Source organism: Salmo salar, chromosome ssa09 (genome assembly GCF_905237065.1).
Source record: "Salmo salar chromosome ssa09, Ssal_v3.1, whole genome shotgun sequence".
Lineage (NCBI taxonomy): Eukaryota > Metazoa > Chordata > Actinopteri > Salmoniformes > Salmonidae > Salmo > Salmo salar.
In genome coordinates this window covers 74,099,291-74,116,981 of record NC_059450.1, presented here as the reverse complement: position 1 = coordinate 74,116,981, position 17,691 = coordinate 74,099,291, and the positions used below count along the sequence as shown (strand labels likewise).

Sequence of the window (17,691 nt, the reverse complement as noted above, 5' to 3'; positions counted from 1 at the left end):
CTCCCACTTCTCTTTCCCCTGTTTCTCTCTCTCTCCTCAGCGCTCTCCCACTTCTCTTTCCCCTGTTTCTCTCTCTCCTCAGCGCTCTCCCACTTCTCTTTCCCCTGTTTCTCTCTCTCCTCAGCGCTCTCCCACCTCTCTTTCCCCTGTTTCTCTCTCTCCTCAGCGCTCTCCCACCTCTCTTTCCCCTGTTTCTCTCTCTCCTCAGCGCTCTCCCACTTCTCTTTCCCCTGTTTCTCTCTCTCCTCAGCGCTCTCCCACCTCTCTTTCCCCTGTTTCTCTCTCTCCCTCAGCGCTCTCCCACCTCTCTTTCCCCTGTTTCTCTCTCTCCTCAGCGCTCTCCCACCTCTCTTTCCCCTGTTTCTCTCTCTCCTCAGCGCTCTCCCACTTCTCTTTCCCCTGTTTCTCTCTCTCCTCAGCGCTCTCCCACCTCTCTTTCCCCTGTTTCTCTCTCTCCTCAGCGCTCTCCCACTTCTCTTTCCCCTGTTTCTCTCTCTCTCCTCAGCGCTCTCCCACCTCTCTTTCCCCTGTTTCTCTCTCTCCTCAGCGCTCTCCCACCTCTCTTTCCCCTGTTTCTCTCTCTCCTCAGCGCTCTCCCACTTCTCTTTCCCCTGTTTCTCTCTCTCCTCAGCGCTCTCCCACTTCTCTTTCCCCTGTTTCTCTCTCTCCTCAGCGCTCTCCCACTTCTCTTTCCCCTGTTTCTCTCTCTCTCCTCAGCGCTCTCCCACTTCTCTTTCCCCTGTTTCTCTCTCTCCTCAGCGCTCTCCCACTTCTCTTTCCCCTGTTTCTCTCTCTCTCCTCAGCGCTCTCCCACCTCTCTTTCCCCTGTTTCTCTCTCTCTCCTCAGCGCTCTCCCACTTCTCTTTCCCCTGTTTCTCTCTCTCTCCTCAGCGCTCTCCCACTTCTCTTTCCCCTGTTTCTCTCTCTCTCCTCAGCGCTCTCCCACTTCTCTTTCCCCTGTTTCTCTCTCTCCTCAGTGCTCTCCCACTTCTCTTTCCCCTGTTTCTCTCTCTCCTCAGCGCTCTCCCACCTCTCTTTCTCCTGTCTCTCAACATGGTTACTGTCTAATCTAATGTACATACTGTTTAAATATCATCGTAGAAATTCAGAAAATAGAAAGGCAATGCTTGACTGACGGCTAATGGTGATAGCTGTCTATCACTGTCAGAGCGACAGATCTAGGCTCTCCTTCCTCTCTCATCCATGCCAGAGTATTACGGCTGGTATGTGACTTTCTCCATCGTGGCCACAGTGCCTGAAGGCCTCCTTCTGTCAAACTGTGACAGGGATATTTTGGGAAGGTGTCAGCTTTGGAAAGCTTAGCAACATATCCCTACCGTACACTTTTAGCAGATTGATAGTCAGTCAGTCTCTGCTGCCCAACAAGACTTATATTTAGGAGAAAGCAATGTATTATAAAGCATTCCAGTCCCTATGTAGGCCCTATGTACATTTATTTTTCTGTGAATTCATCCCGTATGTGCATTTCTATCAGTGGATGATGCGTTGAAGGGATACTTCAGGATTTTGGCAATGAAGCCCTTTATTTTCTCCCCCAGAGTCAGATGAACTCATGGAAACCATTTGTGTGCTGTTTGAAGGAAGTTGCCAGCTAGCGTTAGCGCAATTGGTAACTGGTGTTAGCGCAATGACTGGATGTCTATGGTAGCTGCTATCATGCTTGTACAGTAGATACCATAGTATATACTATAGACTTCCAGTCATTGAGCTAATGCTAGTTAGCTACTTCATTCATACTGTATGCAGAGACATAAAAATGGTATCCATGAGTTTCTCTAACTAGCCTCATTGGCAAATTCCCGAATCCTTTTAAGATTCCTTTTGAGTGTGTGTTAAGTGTTTGTGAGATGTGCTTCTTGTTAACCCATTCCATGGCCTCCCTCTGCAGTGAGAACTACCTGGTTCGCTGGGGCAGTAAAGGCTTTCCTAAGGAGGTTGAGATGCTGAACAACTTGAAGGTGGTCTTTACAGTAAGTTACCACTAGAGAGCACTGTTTGATGCATTTCTTGTCCATATCCAGTTATTGAGGTGCCATCAAATAATTTAGGTCAGTGGCTCTCAACTGGGTTTGCCTCATGACCCAAATTTAACCAGGTTGCATCAATATTCAAATTGTGGGAGGGGAAATCACAACCCACCAGTTGAAAAATGCTAATTTTGGAAATGTATGCTCTGTGCATATAAATCATGTTTTTTGATTTTGAAAACCTCCCTCCCTCCCTCCCTCCCTCCCTCCCTCCCTCCCTCCCTCCCTCCCTCCCTCCCTCCCTCCCTCCCTCCAGGACTTGGGTAATAAGGACTTGAACAGAGAGAAGATCTACCTGATCTGTCAGATAGTGAGAGTGGGTCGTATGGAACTGAAGGAGACCAACACCAAGAAGTGTACGCAGGGCCTCCGCAGGCCCTTTGGAGTGGCAGGTAGAGACTAGTATATAGCATGGGGCAGTGGGCAGTGGGCATGGGGCAGTGGGCAGTGGGAAGTGGGCATGTGGCAGTGGGCATGGGGCAGTGGGCATGGGGCAGTGGGCAGTGGGCATGGGGCAGTGGGCATGGGGCATGAGGCATGGGGCAGTGGGCATGGGGCAGTGGGCATGGGGCAGTGGGCAGTGGGCAGTGGGCAGTGGGCATGGGGCCACTAGTGGGCAGTGGGCATGGGGCAGTGGGCAGTGGGCATGGGACAGTGGGCATGGGGCAATGGGCATGGGGCAGTGGGCATGGGGCAGTGGGCAGTGGGCATGGGGAAGTGGGCATGGGGCAGTGAGCATGGGGCAGTGGGCATGGGGCAGTGAGCAGTGGGCATGGGGCAGTGGGCAGTGGGCATGGGGCAGTGGGCAGTGGGCATGGGGAAGTGGGCATGGGGCAGTGGGCATGGGGCAGTGGGCATGGGGCAGTGAGCAGTGGGCATGGGGAAGTGGGCATGGGGCAGTGGGCATGGGGCAGTGGGCATGGGGAAGTGGGCATGGGGCAGTGGGCATGGGGCAGTGGGCAGTGGGCATGGGGCAGTGGGCATGGGGCAGTGGGCATGGGGCAGTGGGCATGGGGCAGTGAGCAGTGGGCATGGGGCAGTGGGCATGGGGCAGTGAGCAGTGGGCAGTGTTAACAACATTTTGAATTGGGATCCAATGATGCTGGTCACAGCTTGAATATTGAATATTGTTTATTAAGTGGATCAAAGAAAATGTAAAATAACCTGAGAGGTCATTCTTAATAAAAGAGGTCATTATTGTTCTTCTTGTCTGCAGTGATGGACATCAGTGACATCATCAAAGGAAAGATAGAGTGTGATGAGGAGAAGCAGCATTTCATCCCTTTTTTTCCGTAAGTCCTCCCTTCTTCACCCTCTCCTCCTCTCTCCCTCCATCCCTACCTATTTGAGCTGTTGTCATGTAGTTTAAATGTGTGTGTATGTGGGTGTGCAGGGTCGTGGCAGAGAATGACTTCCTTCACCCCCTGCTGAACAAGGTGACAGCGTCACGAGGAGACAGTGGAGGACAAGGTACAACATCTCACCTCACACTCATGGAAACTCTTGCTATTGTGCCAACAACCACTGCATTATCAATGCTTGGTCCTCTATCCTCCTCTCTACCCCTCCTCCCCACTCTGGGGTGAAGTTTCCCCTTATCCCCTAGGTACAGATCTTGCATCACTTTCCCCTCCCCCAATCCTAACCTTAACCATTGGTGTGGGTAATGCAAAACTGACCCAATATCAGCGTCTAGGGGCATCTTTACCCTACTCTGTCCTCCCTCCAGGTCTATGGGTGACGATGAAGGCCCTGGTGGGTGACATCGTCCAGATCCGTAAGGAGTACCCCCACCTGGTGGACCGCAGCACGGTGGTGGCCCGTAAACTGGGCTTCCCAGAGATCATCATGCCAGGGGACATCCGCAACGACATCTACCTGACGCTGTGGGCCGGGGACTTTGACAAGTACAACAAGACCAGCCAGAAGAACATGGAGGTCATCATGATGGTGTGTGACGAGGAGGGCAAGATTGTGTCGGTGAGTTGGGGTGGTCATCTGGAGGTAGGCGAACAGGGATACTGTTTCAGCACTGTGTCCTCCTTTGTATTTCATGTCATATGGTTCTGAGTTGTTGGGTTAGATGTTATCTGTTGTGGACAGACCACGCTAAGATACATGATGCCGTGGATCTGTCTTGACACAACAGGATGCATGAGATCAGTAGCAGCAGTTCCGTTACTTGTTTTTTTTTTATCCTGGTCTTTGGAATATCTGAAGGCGAGGGGGCATTCGGCCCGTAACATGCAGAGAGAAAGGGTGGAGCTCTTCCTCACTGTTCTTACCACGTATGGACCCAGAACTTCATCGAGCATCTGACCAATTACGCGAGACTTTAGTTCTGGGTTAACCAAGATTAGGTTGGATGTACAGTATCTAGGTTGGATGTACAGAATCTAGGTTGGATGTACAGAATCTAGGTTGGATGTACAGAATCTAGGTTGGATGTACAGTATCTAGGTTGGATGTACAGTATCTAGGTTGGACGTACAGTATCTAGGTTGGATGTACAGTATCTAGGTTGGATGTATAGTATCTAGGTTGGATGTACAGTATCTAGGTTGGATGTACAGTATCTAGGTTGGATGTATAGTAACTAGGTTGGATGTACAGTATCTAGGTTGGATGTACAGTATCTAGGTTGGATGTACAGTATCTAGGTTGGATGTACAGTATCTAGGTTGGATGTATAGTATCTAGGTTGGATGTACAGTATCTAGGTTGGATGTATAGTATCTAGGTTGGATGTACAGTATCTAGGTTGATGTGGGTTAGTTGAATTGATTGTCTTCTCTCTCTTTCTCTAATCTCTCTCTCTTTGTCTTCTCTCTATTTCTGCCATCGCTCTCTCTTTCTGTCATCGCTCTCTCTTTCTGTCATCTCTCTCATTCTGTCATCTCTCTCATTCTCTAATCTCTCTCTCTTTGTCTTCTCTCTATTTCTGCCATCGCTCTCTCTTTCTGTCATCGCTCTCTCTTTCTGTCACCTCTCTCTCTTTCTGTCACCTCTCTCTCTTTCTGTCATCTCTCTCTTTCTGTTTTGTCCTGTAGAACTCTATCTGTTTGGGAGCGGGAGATCGACCGCTCAACGACTACAGATCGGTCATCTACTACCAGGTCAAACAACCACGCTGGATGGAGACATTCAAGGTCAGCGAGTGTGTGTGTGTGTGTGTGTGTGTGTGTGTGTGTGTGTGTGTGTGTGTGTGTGTGTGTGTGTGTGTGTGTGTGTGTGTGTGTGTGTGTGTGTGTGTGTGTGTGTGTGTGTGTGTTTGAATGATAAGTTGTGTCTTAGGGTGTGTATTCTTGTGCACGTTGATCAGACTAAACACGCTCTGTTAGTGTGTAATACAACATTTGATCCTGTGTTTTAAACCTTATCCAGAAATTACACCAAAAATGAAAGCAGGATGGTGCTGGATAAAAATAAAAAGGGACAGTTTGATGAAAAAGCTTTAAATAAAGGTTAAAATCCAGGCATGTCACATGTTTGCACAGGGCCCTAACAGGAGATGTAATGTTGTCCTCTGTCCTATAGCACAGGGCCCTAACAGGAGATGTAATGTTGTCCTCTGTCCTATAGCACAGGGCCCTAACAGGAGATGTAATGTTGTCCTCCGTCCTATAGCACAGGGCCCTAACAGGAGATGTAATGTTGTCCTCTGTCCTATAGCACAGGGCCCTAACAGGAGATGTAATGTTGTCCTCTGTCCTATAGCACAGGGCCCTAACAGGAGATGTAATGTTGTCCTCTGTCCTATAGCACAGGGCCCTAACAGGAGATGTAATGTTGTCCTCTGTCCTATAGCACAGGGCCCTAACAGGAGATGTAATGTTGTCCTCCGTCCTATAGCACAGGGCCCTAACAGGAGATGTAATGTTGTCCTCCGTCCTATAGCACAGGGCCCTAACAGGAGATGTAATGTTGTCCTCCGTCCTATAGCACAGGGCCCTAACAGGAGATGTAATGTTGTCCTCCGTCCTATAGCACAGGGCCCTAACAGGAGATGTAATGTTGTCCTCCGTCCTATAGCACAGGGCCCTAACAGGAGATGTAATGTTGTCCTCCGTCCTATAGCACAGGGCCCTAACAGGAGATGTAATGTTGTCCTCCGTCCTATAGCACAGGGCCCTAACAGGAGATGTAATGTTGTCCTCTGTCCTATAGCACAGGGCCCTAACAGGAGATGTAATGTTGTCCTCTGTCCTATAGCACAGGGCCCTAACAGGAGATGTAATGTTGTCCTCTGTCCTATAGCACAGGGCCCTAACAGGAGATATAATGTTGTCCTCTGTCCTATAGCACAGGGCCCTAACGGGAGATGTAATGTTGTCCTCTGTCCTATAGCACAGGGCCCTAACAGGAGATGTAATGTTGTCCTCTGTCCTATAGCACAGGGCCCTAACAGGAGATGTAATGTTGTCCTCCGTCCTATAGCACAGGGCCCTAACAGGAGATGTAATGTTGTCCTCCGTCCTATAGCACAGGGCCCTAACAGGAGATGTAATGTTGTCCTCCGTCCTATAGCACAGGGCCCTAACAGGAGATGTAATGTTGTCCTCCGTCCTATAGCACAGGGCCCTAACAGGAGATGTAATGTTGTCCTCTGTCCTATAGCACAGGGCCCTAACAGGGGATGTAATGTTGTCCTCCGTCCTATAGCACAGGGCCCTAACAGGAGATGTAAAGTTGTCCTCTGTCCTATAGGTGGCCATCCCTCTGGAGGAGATGCACAGGATCCACCTGCGCTTCATGTTCAGACACCGCTCCTCTCAGGAGTGTGAGTACACCCAACCTCATCCTTACCTTCTTTACCACTGAGGTGAAAGGGCTGGAAGTGTGAAAGCAATGTGACAGGGAGAAAGCCATTGCTTTCATCTACTAAATGAATTAATTATCTCTCTCTCTCTCTCTCTCTCTCTCTCTCTCTCTCTCTCTCTCTCTCTCTCTCTCTCTCTCTCTCTCTCTCTCTCTCTCTCTCTCTCTCTCTCTCTCTCTCTCTCTCTCTCTCTCTCTCTCTCTCTCTCTCTCTCTCTCTGTGTGTGTGTGTAGCTAAGGATAAGAGTGAGAAGAACTTTGCCATGGCGTTTGTTCGCCTGATGAAGGAAGATGGAACTGTGCTGAAGGACGGGCTTCATGACCTGGTGGTCTTCAAGGTCAGAACTGAATCAACTCCGATTCACACAACTACAAAATGAATGAATTAACGGTATAAATGAACCAGTACAGATTCACAGTTAAATGAACTGAATAATTGAATTACGTCAGAGTCACAGTCAAATCGCCAAGGACACTGAATTATTAAAGATTCACAACCGACTGAACAGGCTAACTGAATAATTATAGATTCACTGCCAAATGAACTGGAATTATTGATTAAGTGCTAAAAGGAATGAAGATGAATTACTGTTGATTCACTCCCAAACTAAACTCTGTCTCTCTCTCTCTATCTCCCCCCCTCTCTCCCCACTCTCTCTCTCTTCATCTCTGTTTCTCTCTGTTTCTCTTGCGCCCTCTCTCTCTATCACCCCACCCTCTCTCTCCTCTTTCTCTCTCCTCACACCCTCTCTCTCTTCCCACCCTCTCGGTCTCTCTCCCCCCTCTCTCCTTCTCTCTACAGGGGGACAGTAAGCGTATGGAGGATGTGAACTCGTACCTATCCCTACCCTCTACGCGTTATGTGGACGTTCACAAGACGGGGACACTGAGCCGCAGCAGCAGCAGTGTAGGAGGCCTGTCTGTCAGTTCCAGAGACAGCTTCACCATCTCAACCCTCGTCTGCTCCACCAAGCTCACTCAGAACGGTGTGTGTGTGTGTGTGTGTGTGTGTGTGTGTGTGTGTGTGTGTGTGTGTGTGTGTGTGTGTGTGTGTGTGTGTGTGGTCTCAGAACAGACAGAGTATGTCGTAGTTTTGTCATACACGCCGGCGCTGGCGTACACACAAACGCACAGACGCACTTCCCCCACACACAGCCAGGGCCCTGGCAGGCATACAGGTGCTGTGTAACAGCTGTTGGTGAAGAAGCCAGTTCATCATTGTAATGATAACTGTGCTGCAGTGTTAATCACCGGTCCAGATATAACACCCACACCCACACCTACACACACACACACACACACACACACAAAGAGCAGCTGTCTGGATGAGGGATATGATCCATCTCTTCCTGGACCTGTACTCCCAGTCAACAGATGGACAGCAGGCAGACAGGTTCACTACTGAGGAAGACATTACTGAACACTAACACCTGTACAGGGGCTTCAGAGGTCTACACTATGGAGGGAGCTTAACATGGTCTATGTCATACAGAAGGGAGCGTATGTTGTTTTTTTGTTGTTTTTTTGCTTATGATGGACTTCTACTTGAGCAGGGGAAAAGTGACAGTGAATGGGGCGATCTGTACATTCCCTCTCACTGTCAAAGACCCATTTCCACGTGGACTAAATCTGGTGCTTGAATGTATTTCCTAGTTCATTTCCATTGTATTGGCCAAGGCTTAAACAGGGCTTCTCCAAAAACTCTGGCCCCTCAACAAGCCCCCTCAAACCCCCAGGGCGGTGCCAGGTCATGTGGGCTTTCAAAGGAAGTGTTTGTGTTTGCAATATGATAATCACTTCACTTTGCTCTCTGAAGTGTAAGTTTCGCCATATTGCTTACACCAATCATATCTCTCGTGGACCAATCAACATGAACAAAACTGGTACCCTAGAATCTGGGGGGAAGGAATGGGATGCGTGGGATAATGAGCACCAGTAGTTCCAGTGTTTTGGGTTTTTCTTCACTGGTTATTTGGACAAATCATGATTTCGCAGGTGTTAGCATCGTTTGAATTTCGGAAGAGGAGGGGACATTCATCCCGTAACTTGCAAAGAGAGATAGAGCTCCTCGTTCTGGTTCTGCTACTCTAGCATCTCTCAGGGTGGTATGCTTGGCCCGCAGCATTCCACCCTGCATCCCATTGCTGGCTTTCTTCTGAAGCGAAGCAGGGTTGGTCTTAGTTGGTCCCTGGATGGGAGACCAGATGCTGTTGGAAGTGGTGTTGGAGGGCCAGTAGGAGGCACCCTTTCCTCTGGTTTAAAAAGACATCCAAATGCCCAGGGCAGTGATTGGGAACATTCTCCTGTGTAGGGTGCTGTCTTTCAGATGGGACATTAAACGGGTGTCCTGACTCTCTGTGGTCACTAAAGATCCCATGGCACTTATTGTGTCCTGGTGTCCTGGCTAAATTCCCAATCTAGCCCTCATAGCATCATGGGCACCTAATCATCCCCAGCTTACAATTGACTCATTCATTCCCCCTCCTGTAACCATTCCCCAGGTTGTTGCTGTAAATGAGAATGTGTTCTCAGTCAACTTACCTGGTAAAATAAATAAAAAATCTATTCTCTTAACACGCATGGACCCAGAATATAATTGAACAGCTAACCAATTACGTGACACTTTATTTTTGACCAAGATTAATACCAATAAAATGCCCTCAGATCTAGGTTTAGGGGTCAATTTGGGATTGGGCCTTCTCCTTGCAAGTAGTTTTGATTAACCAATTTGATTAACAAACAAGCTCAAACTGTAAAATATTGTCAAACCAACATTTTCCAAGTCTTTGTTTTTTTAACCCTGTAAAAAGTAAAAGTCACATGTTAAAACTAGCCCAAACTATCGATAGCTAGCACAACTTTGGCAGCTAGCTATATTAGCAATATCGCTAACTTTATTTTCTTTGAAAGACACTACAGCACTCTGCCTTGCAGAGAGTTTAATTAGCTAGCTAGCAATTTATATTAGCATTCTTGTAGTTATTTCTCTCGTTTATGGCCTTTGCTTGTAGCTAAAAACGAGCTAGATAGCCTATTAGCAGCTAACCACTGAATTTTAACAGATAAAATGACTTGCAGCTAGTTAGCTATCAGTATCTTTGGTAACATAGCTAACTAGTAGCCTAACAAGCTTATGGCTATGCTTTCTGCAATGGAAACACACCACCCATTGGGCACAGATGTCAATTCAGCATCTATTCCATGTTGGTTCGACGTAATTTCATTGAAATTACTTGGAAATAATGTTGATTCAAACAGTGTATGTTCAGTGGGCAAGAACTCCAGACCTAGTGTGCTAAATTTCAGGCTGTAGTTCCTGGGATTTAAGCTCTTGGGCATCAAGCCCTTAGTGAGAGGAATGATGACTGCATTTGAATGATTGTCACCCTGTGGGTGTACTGGGTTATGGTGAATGACAGGTAGGTTGATGGATGGATGGATATGTAGATTGATGGATGGATAGATAGATGATGGATTAATGAATGGATTGATGGACAGATGGATGGATATGTGGACTGATGGATGGATGGATGGATTTGTAGATATGTGGATAAATGGATGGATGGATATGTGGATTGATGGATGGATGGATGGATATGTGGATGGATGGAGGGATGATTTGTGGATTGATGGATGGATATGTGGATTGATGGATGGATGGATATGTGGTTTGATGGATAGATGGATATGTGGTTTGATGGATGGATGGATGGATGAATGGATATGTGGATTGATGGATATGTGGATTGATGGATTGATGGATGGATATGTGGTTTGATGGATGGATGGATATGTGGATTGATGGATGGATGGATATGTGGTTTGATGGATAGATGGATATGTGGTTTGATGGATGGATGGATGGATGGATGAATGGATATGTGGATTGATGGATATGTGGATTGATGGATTGATGGATGGATATGTGGTTTGATGGATGGATGGATATGTGGATTGATGGATGGATGGATATGTGGATTAATGGATGGATGGATTGATGGATGGATGGATGGATGAATGGATGGATGGATGATATGTGGTTTGATGGATGGATGGACATGTGGATTGATGGATGGATTGATAGATTGGTGGATGGATGGATTGATATGTGGTTTGATGGATGGATGGATGGATGGATTGATTGATATGTGGTTTGATGTATGGATGGATATGTGGATGGATGGATGGATGGATGGATGGATGGATGGATGGATGGATGGATGGATGGACAGATGGAAATGTTGTTTGATGGATGGATGGATGGATATGTGGATTGATGGATGGATGGATGGATATGTGGATTGATGGATTGATGGATATGTGGATGGATATGTGGATGGATGGATTTGTGGGTGGATGGATGGATATGTGGGTGGATGGATATGTGGGTGGATGGATGGATATGTGGATTGATTTTTTGATGGATGGATAGATGGAGGGCTATGTTCTCTTATAATATCCACCCGACACAGCCAGAAGAGGGCAACCACCCTTCATAACCTGGTTCCTCTCTAGGTTTCTTCCTAGGTTCCTGCCTTTCTAGGGAGTTTTTCCTAGCCACCGTGTTTCTACATCTGCATTGTTTGTGGTTTAACTTGTTATGGATAGGGGGCAGTATTTTCACGGCCGGATAAAAAACGTACCCGATTTAATCTGGTTATTACTCCTGCCCAGAAACTAGAATATGCATATAATTATTGGCTTTGGATAGAAAACACTCCAAAGTTTCTAAAACTGTTTGAATGGTGTCTGTGAGTATAACAGAACTCAAATGGCAGGCCAAAACCTGAGAAGATTCTGTTCAGGAAGTACCCTGTCTGACCATTTCTTGGCCTTCTTTGCCATCTCTATCCAAAACAGAGTATCTCTGCTGTAACGTGACACTTCCTGAGGCTCCCATAGGCTCTCAGAAGGCGGCAGAACGTTGAATGATGACTTTGCAGTCTCTAGCTGAAAAACAGTAGCGCATTTGGTAAGTGGTCGATCTGAGAACAATGAGACTGGGGCGCGCGTGCACGAGACGACTCCATGTTTACATTTTCAGTCTTTGAACGAAAACAACGACTCCCGGTCGGAATATTATCGCTTTTTTACGAGAAAAATCGCATAAAAATTTATTTTAAACAGCGTTTGACATGCTTCGAAGTATGGTAATGGAATATTTTGAATTTTTTGTCACGATACGCGCCGGGCGCGTCACCCTTCGTTACCCTTCGGATAGTGTCTTGAACGCACGAACAAAACGCAGCTATGTGGATATACCTATGGATTATTTGGAACCAAAACAACATTGGGTGATGAAGTAGAAGTCCTGGGAGTGCATTCTGACGAAGAACAGCAAAGGTAATCCAATTTTTCTTATAGTAAATCTGAGTTTGGTGAGTACCAAACTTGGTGGGTGTCAAAATAGCTAGCCATGATGGCCGGGCTATCTACTCAGAATATTGCAAAATGTGCTTTCACCGAAAAGCTATTTTAAAATCGGACACCGCGATTGCATAAAGGAGTTCTGTATCTATAATTCTTAAAATAATTGTTATGTTTTTTGTGAACGTTTATCGTGAGTAATTTAGTAAATTCACAGGAAGTGTTCGGTGGGAATGCTAGTTCTGAACGTCACATGCTAATGTAAAAAGCTGGTTTTTGATATAAATATGAACTTGATTGAACAAAACATGCATGTATTGTATAACATAATGTCCTAGGAGTGTCATCTGATGAAGATCATCAAAGGTTAGTGCTGCATTTAGCTGTGGTTTTGTTTTTTGTGACATATGCTAGCTTGAAAAATGGGTGTCTGATTATTTCTGGCTGGGTACTCTGCTGACATAATCTAATGTTTTGCTTTAGCTGTAAAGCCTTTTTGAAATCGAACAGTGTGGTTAGATAAAGGAGAGTCTTGTCTTTAAAATGGTGTAAAATAGTCATATGTTTGAAAAATTGAAGTTTTCGGATTTTCGAGGAGTTTGTATTTCGCGCCACGCCCATCATTGGATATTGGAGCAGGTGTTCCGCTAGCGGAACGTCTAGATGTAAGAGGTTTTAAGGTTGGGTTTCTGTATTGCACATTGATTGATTCAATTTGATTGATTGATGGATATATGGATTGATGGATGGATGGATGGATGGATGGATGGATGGATGGATGGATGGATGGATGGACATGTGGATTGATGGATAGATGTGTGGTATGATGGATGGATTGATGGATGGATGGATATGTGGATGGATATGTGGCTTGATGGATTGATGGATGATATGTGGATTGATGGATGGATGGATGGACATGTGGATGGATGGATAAATGTGTGGTATGATGGATGGATTGATGATAGATGGATGGATTAATGGATGGATGGATTGATGGATGGATATGTGGATAGATGGATGGATTAATGGATGGATGGATTGATGGATGGACATGTGGATTGATTGATGGATAGATATGTGGATTAAAGGATGGATAGATTTGTGGATTGATGGATTGTTGTCTTTTTCCTTCTCAGTGGGCTTGCTGGGTCTACTGAAATGGAGGACTCGTCCTGAGCTCCTCAAAGAAAACCTGGAGAAACTCAAGATCATCGACGGAGAGGAAGTGGTCAAGGTGCGTGTGTGTACTGTGTGTGTGTGTGTGTGTGTGTGTGTGTGTTGTGTGTGTACTGTGTGTGTGTGTCATCTCATGGCCTCTCTTCCCCTCCTAGTTTCTCCAGGACACTCTGGATGCTCTGTTCACCATCATGATGGAACACTCCCAGACTGACGACTATGACATCCTAGTGTTCGACGCCCTGGTGAGTGTGTGTGTGTGTGTGTGTGTGTGTGTGCGTGCGTGCGTGCGTGTGTGTTCCTGTCTCTCTCTTATATTCTCTGTCACTCTTGTACCTGCTCTGTTCTCTCTCTGTCAGTCAGTTTCTGCATGTGGCTGTCTGTCGATCTCTATCCATATGCCTTTGTTATTCTCACTCTGAATAAACATGTCTGTATGTCTGTCTGTTGCTTGTCTGTGTGTCTTTGTACCAGTGAGGCCAGCTCTCTCACCATATCAAATACAACTGTTATCCCTTCCTCTCCTCTCCTCTCCTCCCCTCTCTCTCTCTCAACCTCTTTATCCCCCCTCTCGCTCTCTCTACCTCTCGCTCTCTCTGTCTCAGATCTACATCATTGGTCTGATAGCAGACAGGAAGTTCCAGCATTTTAACACGGTATTGGAGGCCTACATCAAACAACACTTCAGTGCCACGCTGGCCTACAAGTCAGTACTACTTCCGGTGTCCAACCCCTCCTCGTCTGGTGTCCAACCCCTCCTCTTTCCGTGTCCAACTCCTCCTCTTCCCGTGTCCAGCTCCTCCTCTGTCTGTCTGTCTGTCTGTCTGTCTGTCTGTCTGTCTGTCTGTCTGTCTGTCCTTATTGTCTTAGAAGCAGCCTGATGAAAACTTTAATGCCATCGTCGTAATAATAATAATAATAATCTATTGCATTTCCAATTTCCTTGGAAATGCAATCTCTTTCACATTCCTAGTAAGACGGTATAGTTAAAGCAGTAAGCTGTATTGATAATGACTCAACATGTCATTATGAGTCTGACATTTCCACAGGAGATGATGAACACATTGATTTTCCACTGTTGAATGACGTGTGTCATCATTAGCATTATGATGACAGATGATGTAGGCCTCATTGTCACGGTTGTCGTATGGATTGGACCAAAACGCAGCGGGATTATGTATACTCATCTTCTTTTTATTTTGAGTAAGGAGAAACAGATAAATACGTATACAAAAAAGAACAAACCGAAACAGTCCTGTCAGGTGCAACAAACACTAAACAAGGAACAACTACCCACAAATCCCATAGAAAAACACCCCTCTTAAATAGGACCTTCAATTAGAAGCAACGAGGAGCAGCTGCTTCCAACTGAAGGTCCACCCAATAAACATCACATAGAAATAGACATACTAGAACTAACATAGAAATAGACTAACAAAGAACATAGCCCAACAAACCCCGAAACACTCTAAACAAACACCCACTGCCACGTCCTGACCAAACTACAATAACAAATAACCCCTTATACTGGTCAGGACGTGACACTCATGATCGTGCTGGATTCAGGTAGGGTATGGTATGTTTACATGCACACTAATAATTCAATTTTAAACTGATTATGGCAGTAGGCCGAGTATGGCAATAGTCATGTAAACACTTTACTCTGCTTATCTTAACTCTCTACGGGGTGTGGGACACTACCGTCCCACCTGGCCAACATCCAGTGAAATTGCAGGGCGCCAAATTCAAAAACAGAAATACTCATTATAAAAATTCATAAAACATACAAGTGTTATACATGGGTTTAAAGATAAACTTCTTGTTAATCCAACCACGGTGTCAGATTTCAAAAATAATTTACGGCGAAAGCAAACAATGCGATTATCTGAGAACAGCACCCAGCAGACAAATCATTACAAACAGTAACCAGCCAAGTAGACAAGTAACAAAAGTCAGAAATAGCGATAAAATTCATCACTTACCTTTGATGATCTTCATATCGGTTACACTCATAAGACTCCCAGTTACCCAATAAATGTTTGTTTTGTTCAATAAAGTCCCTCTTTATATTCAAAAACCTCAGTTTTGTTAGCGTGTTTTGTTCAGTAATCCACTGTCTCAAACAACATCCGGTGAAATTGTAGAGCGTGAAACTCAACAAAACAGAAATTCTCATAATAAACATACATAAAAGATACAAGTGTTATACATCAGCTTAAAGATAAACTTCTTGTTAATCCAACCACTGTGTCAGATTTCAAAAAGGCTTTACGGTGAAAGCAAACCATACGATTATCTGAGAACAGTGCCCAGCAGACAAATCATTCCAAACAGTAACCAGCGAAGTAGAGGAGTAAAAAAAGTCAGAAATAGCGATAAAATGTATCACTTACCTTTGATGATCTTCATATGATTGCACTCTCAAGAATCCATGTTACACAATAAATGTTTGTTTTGTTCGATAAAGTCCCTCTATATATTCAAAAACCTCTGTTTTGTTGGTGCGTTTTGTTCAGTAATCCATTGGAACAAAGCGTGGTCACAACAGACAGACGAAAAATCAAAAAAGTACCATAAAGGTTCATAGAAACATGTCAAACGATGATTATAATCAATCCTCAGGTTGTTTTTGTCATAAATAATCGATCATATTTCAACCGAACAATAGCTTCGTTAATAGAAACAGAAAAACAAGAAAGGCACGCTCCCGGTCATGCGCAGGACTCATGTCTGGAAATTTCCAATGTCCTCTCATTGAAAGTGGTGTTTCTCCCTCATTTTTCAGAGTAAAAGCCTGAAACAATGCCTAAAGACTGGCCACATGTAGTGGAAGCCATAGGGATCGTGAACTGCGTCATAAGTCTTTGTATGGTGGATAGGCATTCAATGGAAAAACAGCCATTTCAAAATAGTAGCACTTCCTGGATGGATTTTCCTCAGGTTTTCACCTGCCATATCAGTTCTGTTATACTCACAGACATTATTTTAACAGTTTTGGAAACTTTAGAGTGTTTTCTATTCAAATGTACCAATTATATGCATATCCTAGCTTCTGGGACTGAGTAGCAGGCAGTTTACTTTGGGCACGCTTTTCATCCAAAATTCTGAACGCTGCCCCTTACCCTAGTGAAGTTAATCGGTGTAAGGTCAAAATCAATGTAAGCATACGTCGATTAAAACACGTGTATTTATGAGCAATCTTTCTAATTGTTAGGACATGTAAACAGGCTGAATCAGAGTTCCAGCTGTATATTTGATCTGCACATGTGGCAGCACCAGTAGCACAAGCCTCCCTCTTTAGCGCAAGTGAAGAATTATTAGGGAAATTGCGTATTCGCAATAATCATATTCTAAAATGGATTCCATTTTTTTTTACATCTCAGCAATCTACACACAATGCCCCATAATGACAAAGCAAAAACTGTTTTTTAGACATTTTTGCAAAAAAATTCTAAAACAGAAATACCTTATTTATCTAAGGATTCAGGCCCTTTGCTATGGTACTCGAAATTGAGCTCAGGTGCATCCTGTTTCCATTGATCATCTTTGAGATGTTTCTACAACTTGAATGGAGTCCACCTGTGGTAAATTCAAATGATTGGACATGATTTGGAAAGGCACACACCTGTCTATATAAGGTCCAACATTTAAAAGTGCATGTCAGAGCAAAAACAAGGCCATGAGGTCAAAGTAATTGTCCGTAGAGCCCCGAGACAGGATTGTGTTGAGGCACAGATCAGGAGAAAGGTACCAAAACATGTCTGCAGCATTGAAGGTCCCCAAGGCCTACATAATTTTTAAATGGAAGAAGTTTGGAACCACAAAGACTCTTCCTAGAGCTGGCCACCTGGCCAAACTGAGCAATCGATGGTCACACTGACAGAGCTCCAGAGTTCCTCTGTGGAGATGGGAGAACCTTCCAGAAGGACATCCATCTCTGCAACACTCCAACAATCAGGCCTTTATGGTAGAGTGGCCAGACGGGAGCCACTCCTCAGTAAAAAATTCACAATTCCTGACATTTAATCCTAATGAGAATTCTCTGTTTTAAGTTAGTTGGGATCACCACTTTATTTTAAGAATGTGAAATGTCAGAATAATAGTCGAGAGAATGATTTATTTCAGCTATTATTTCTTTCATCACATTTCCAGTGGGTCAGAAGGTTACATACACTCAATTAGTATTTGGTTAAATTGCCTTTAAATTGTTTAACTTGGGTCAAACGTTTCGGGTAGCTTCCCACAATAAGTTGAGTGAATTTTGGCCCATTCCTCCTGA

At 45.0% G+C, this 17,691-nt stretch overlaps 1 protein-coding gene across 2 annotated transcripts in view; it reads left to right on the top strand.

The window, feature by feature from the left end:
* The window catches only part of dock2 (dedicator of cytokinesis 2), a 150,745-nt gene that overhangs the window by 17,304 nt on the left and 115,750 nt on the right, over positions 1-17,691 (top strand). For both annotated transcript variants that reach the window (XM_045724005.1, XM_045724004.1), the window contains exons 9-20: positions 1,910-1,991; positions 2,305-2,440; positions 3,265-3,340; positions 3,442-3,518; positions 3,778-4,028; positions 5,099-5,197; positions 6,756-6,828; positions 7,101-7,204; positions 7,669-7,852; positions 13,373-13,470; positions 13,568-13,657; positions 14,018-14,118. In XM_045724005.1, coding sequence (XP_045579961.1) covers positions 1,910-1,991; positions 2,305-2,440; positions 3,265-3,340; positions 3,442-3,518; positions 3,778-4,028; positions 5,099-5,197; positions 6,756-6,828; positions 7,101-7,204; positions 7,669-7,852; positions 13,373-13,470; positions 13,568-13,657; positions 14,018-14,118 — 1,371 coding nt within the window. The remainder of the gene's footprint in view (positions 1-1,909; positions 1,992-2,304; positions 2,441-3,264; positions 3,341-3,441; positions 3,519-3,777; positions 4,029-5,098; positions 5,198-6,755; positions 6,829-7,100; positions 7,205-7,668; positions 7,853-13,372; positions 13,471-13,567; positions 13,658-14,017; positions 14,119-17,691) is intronic.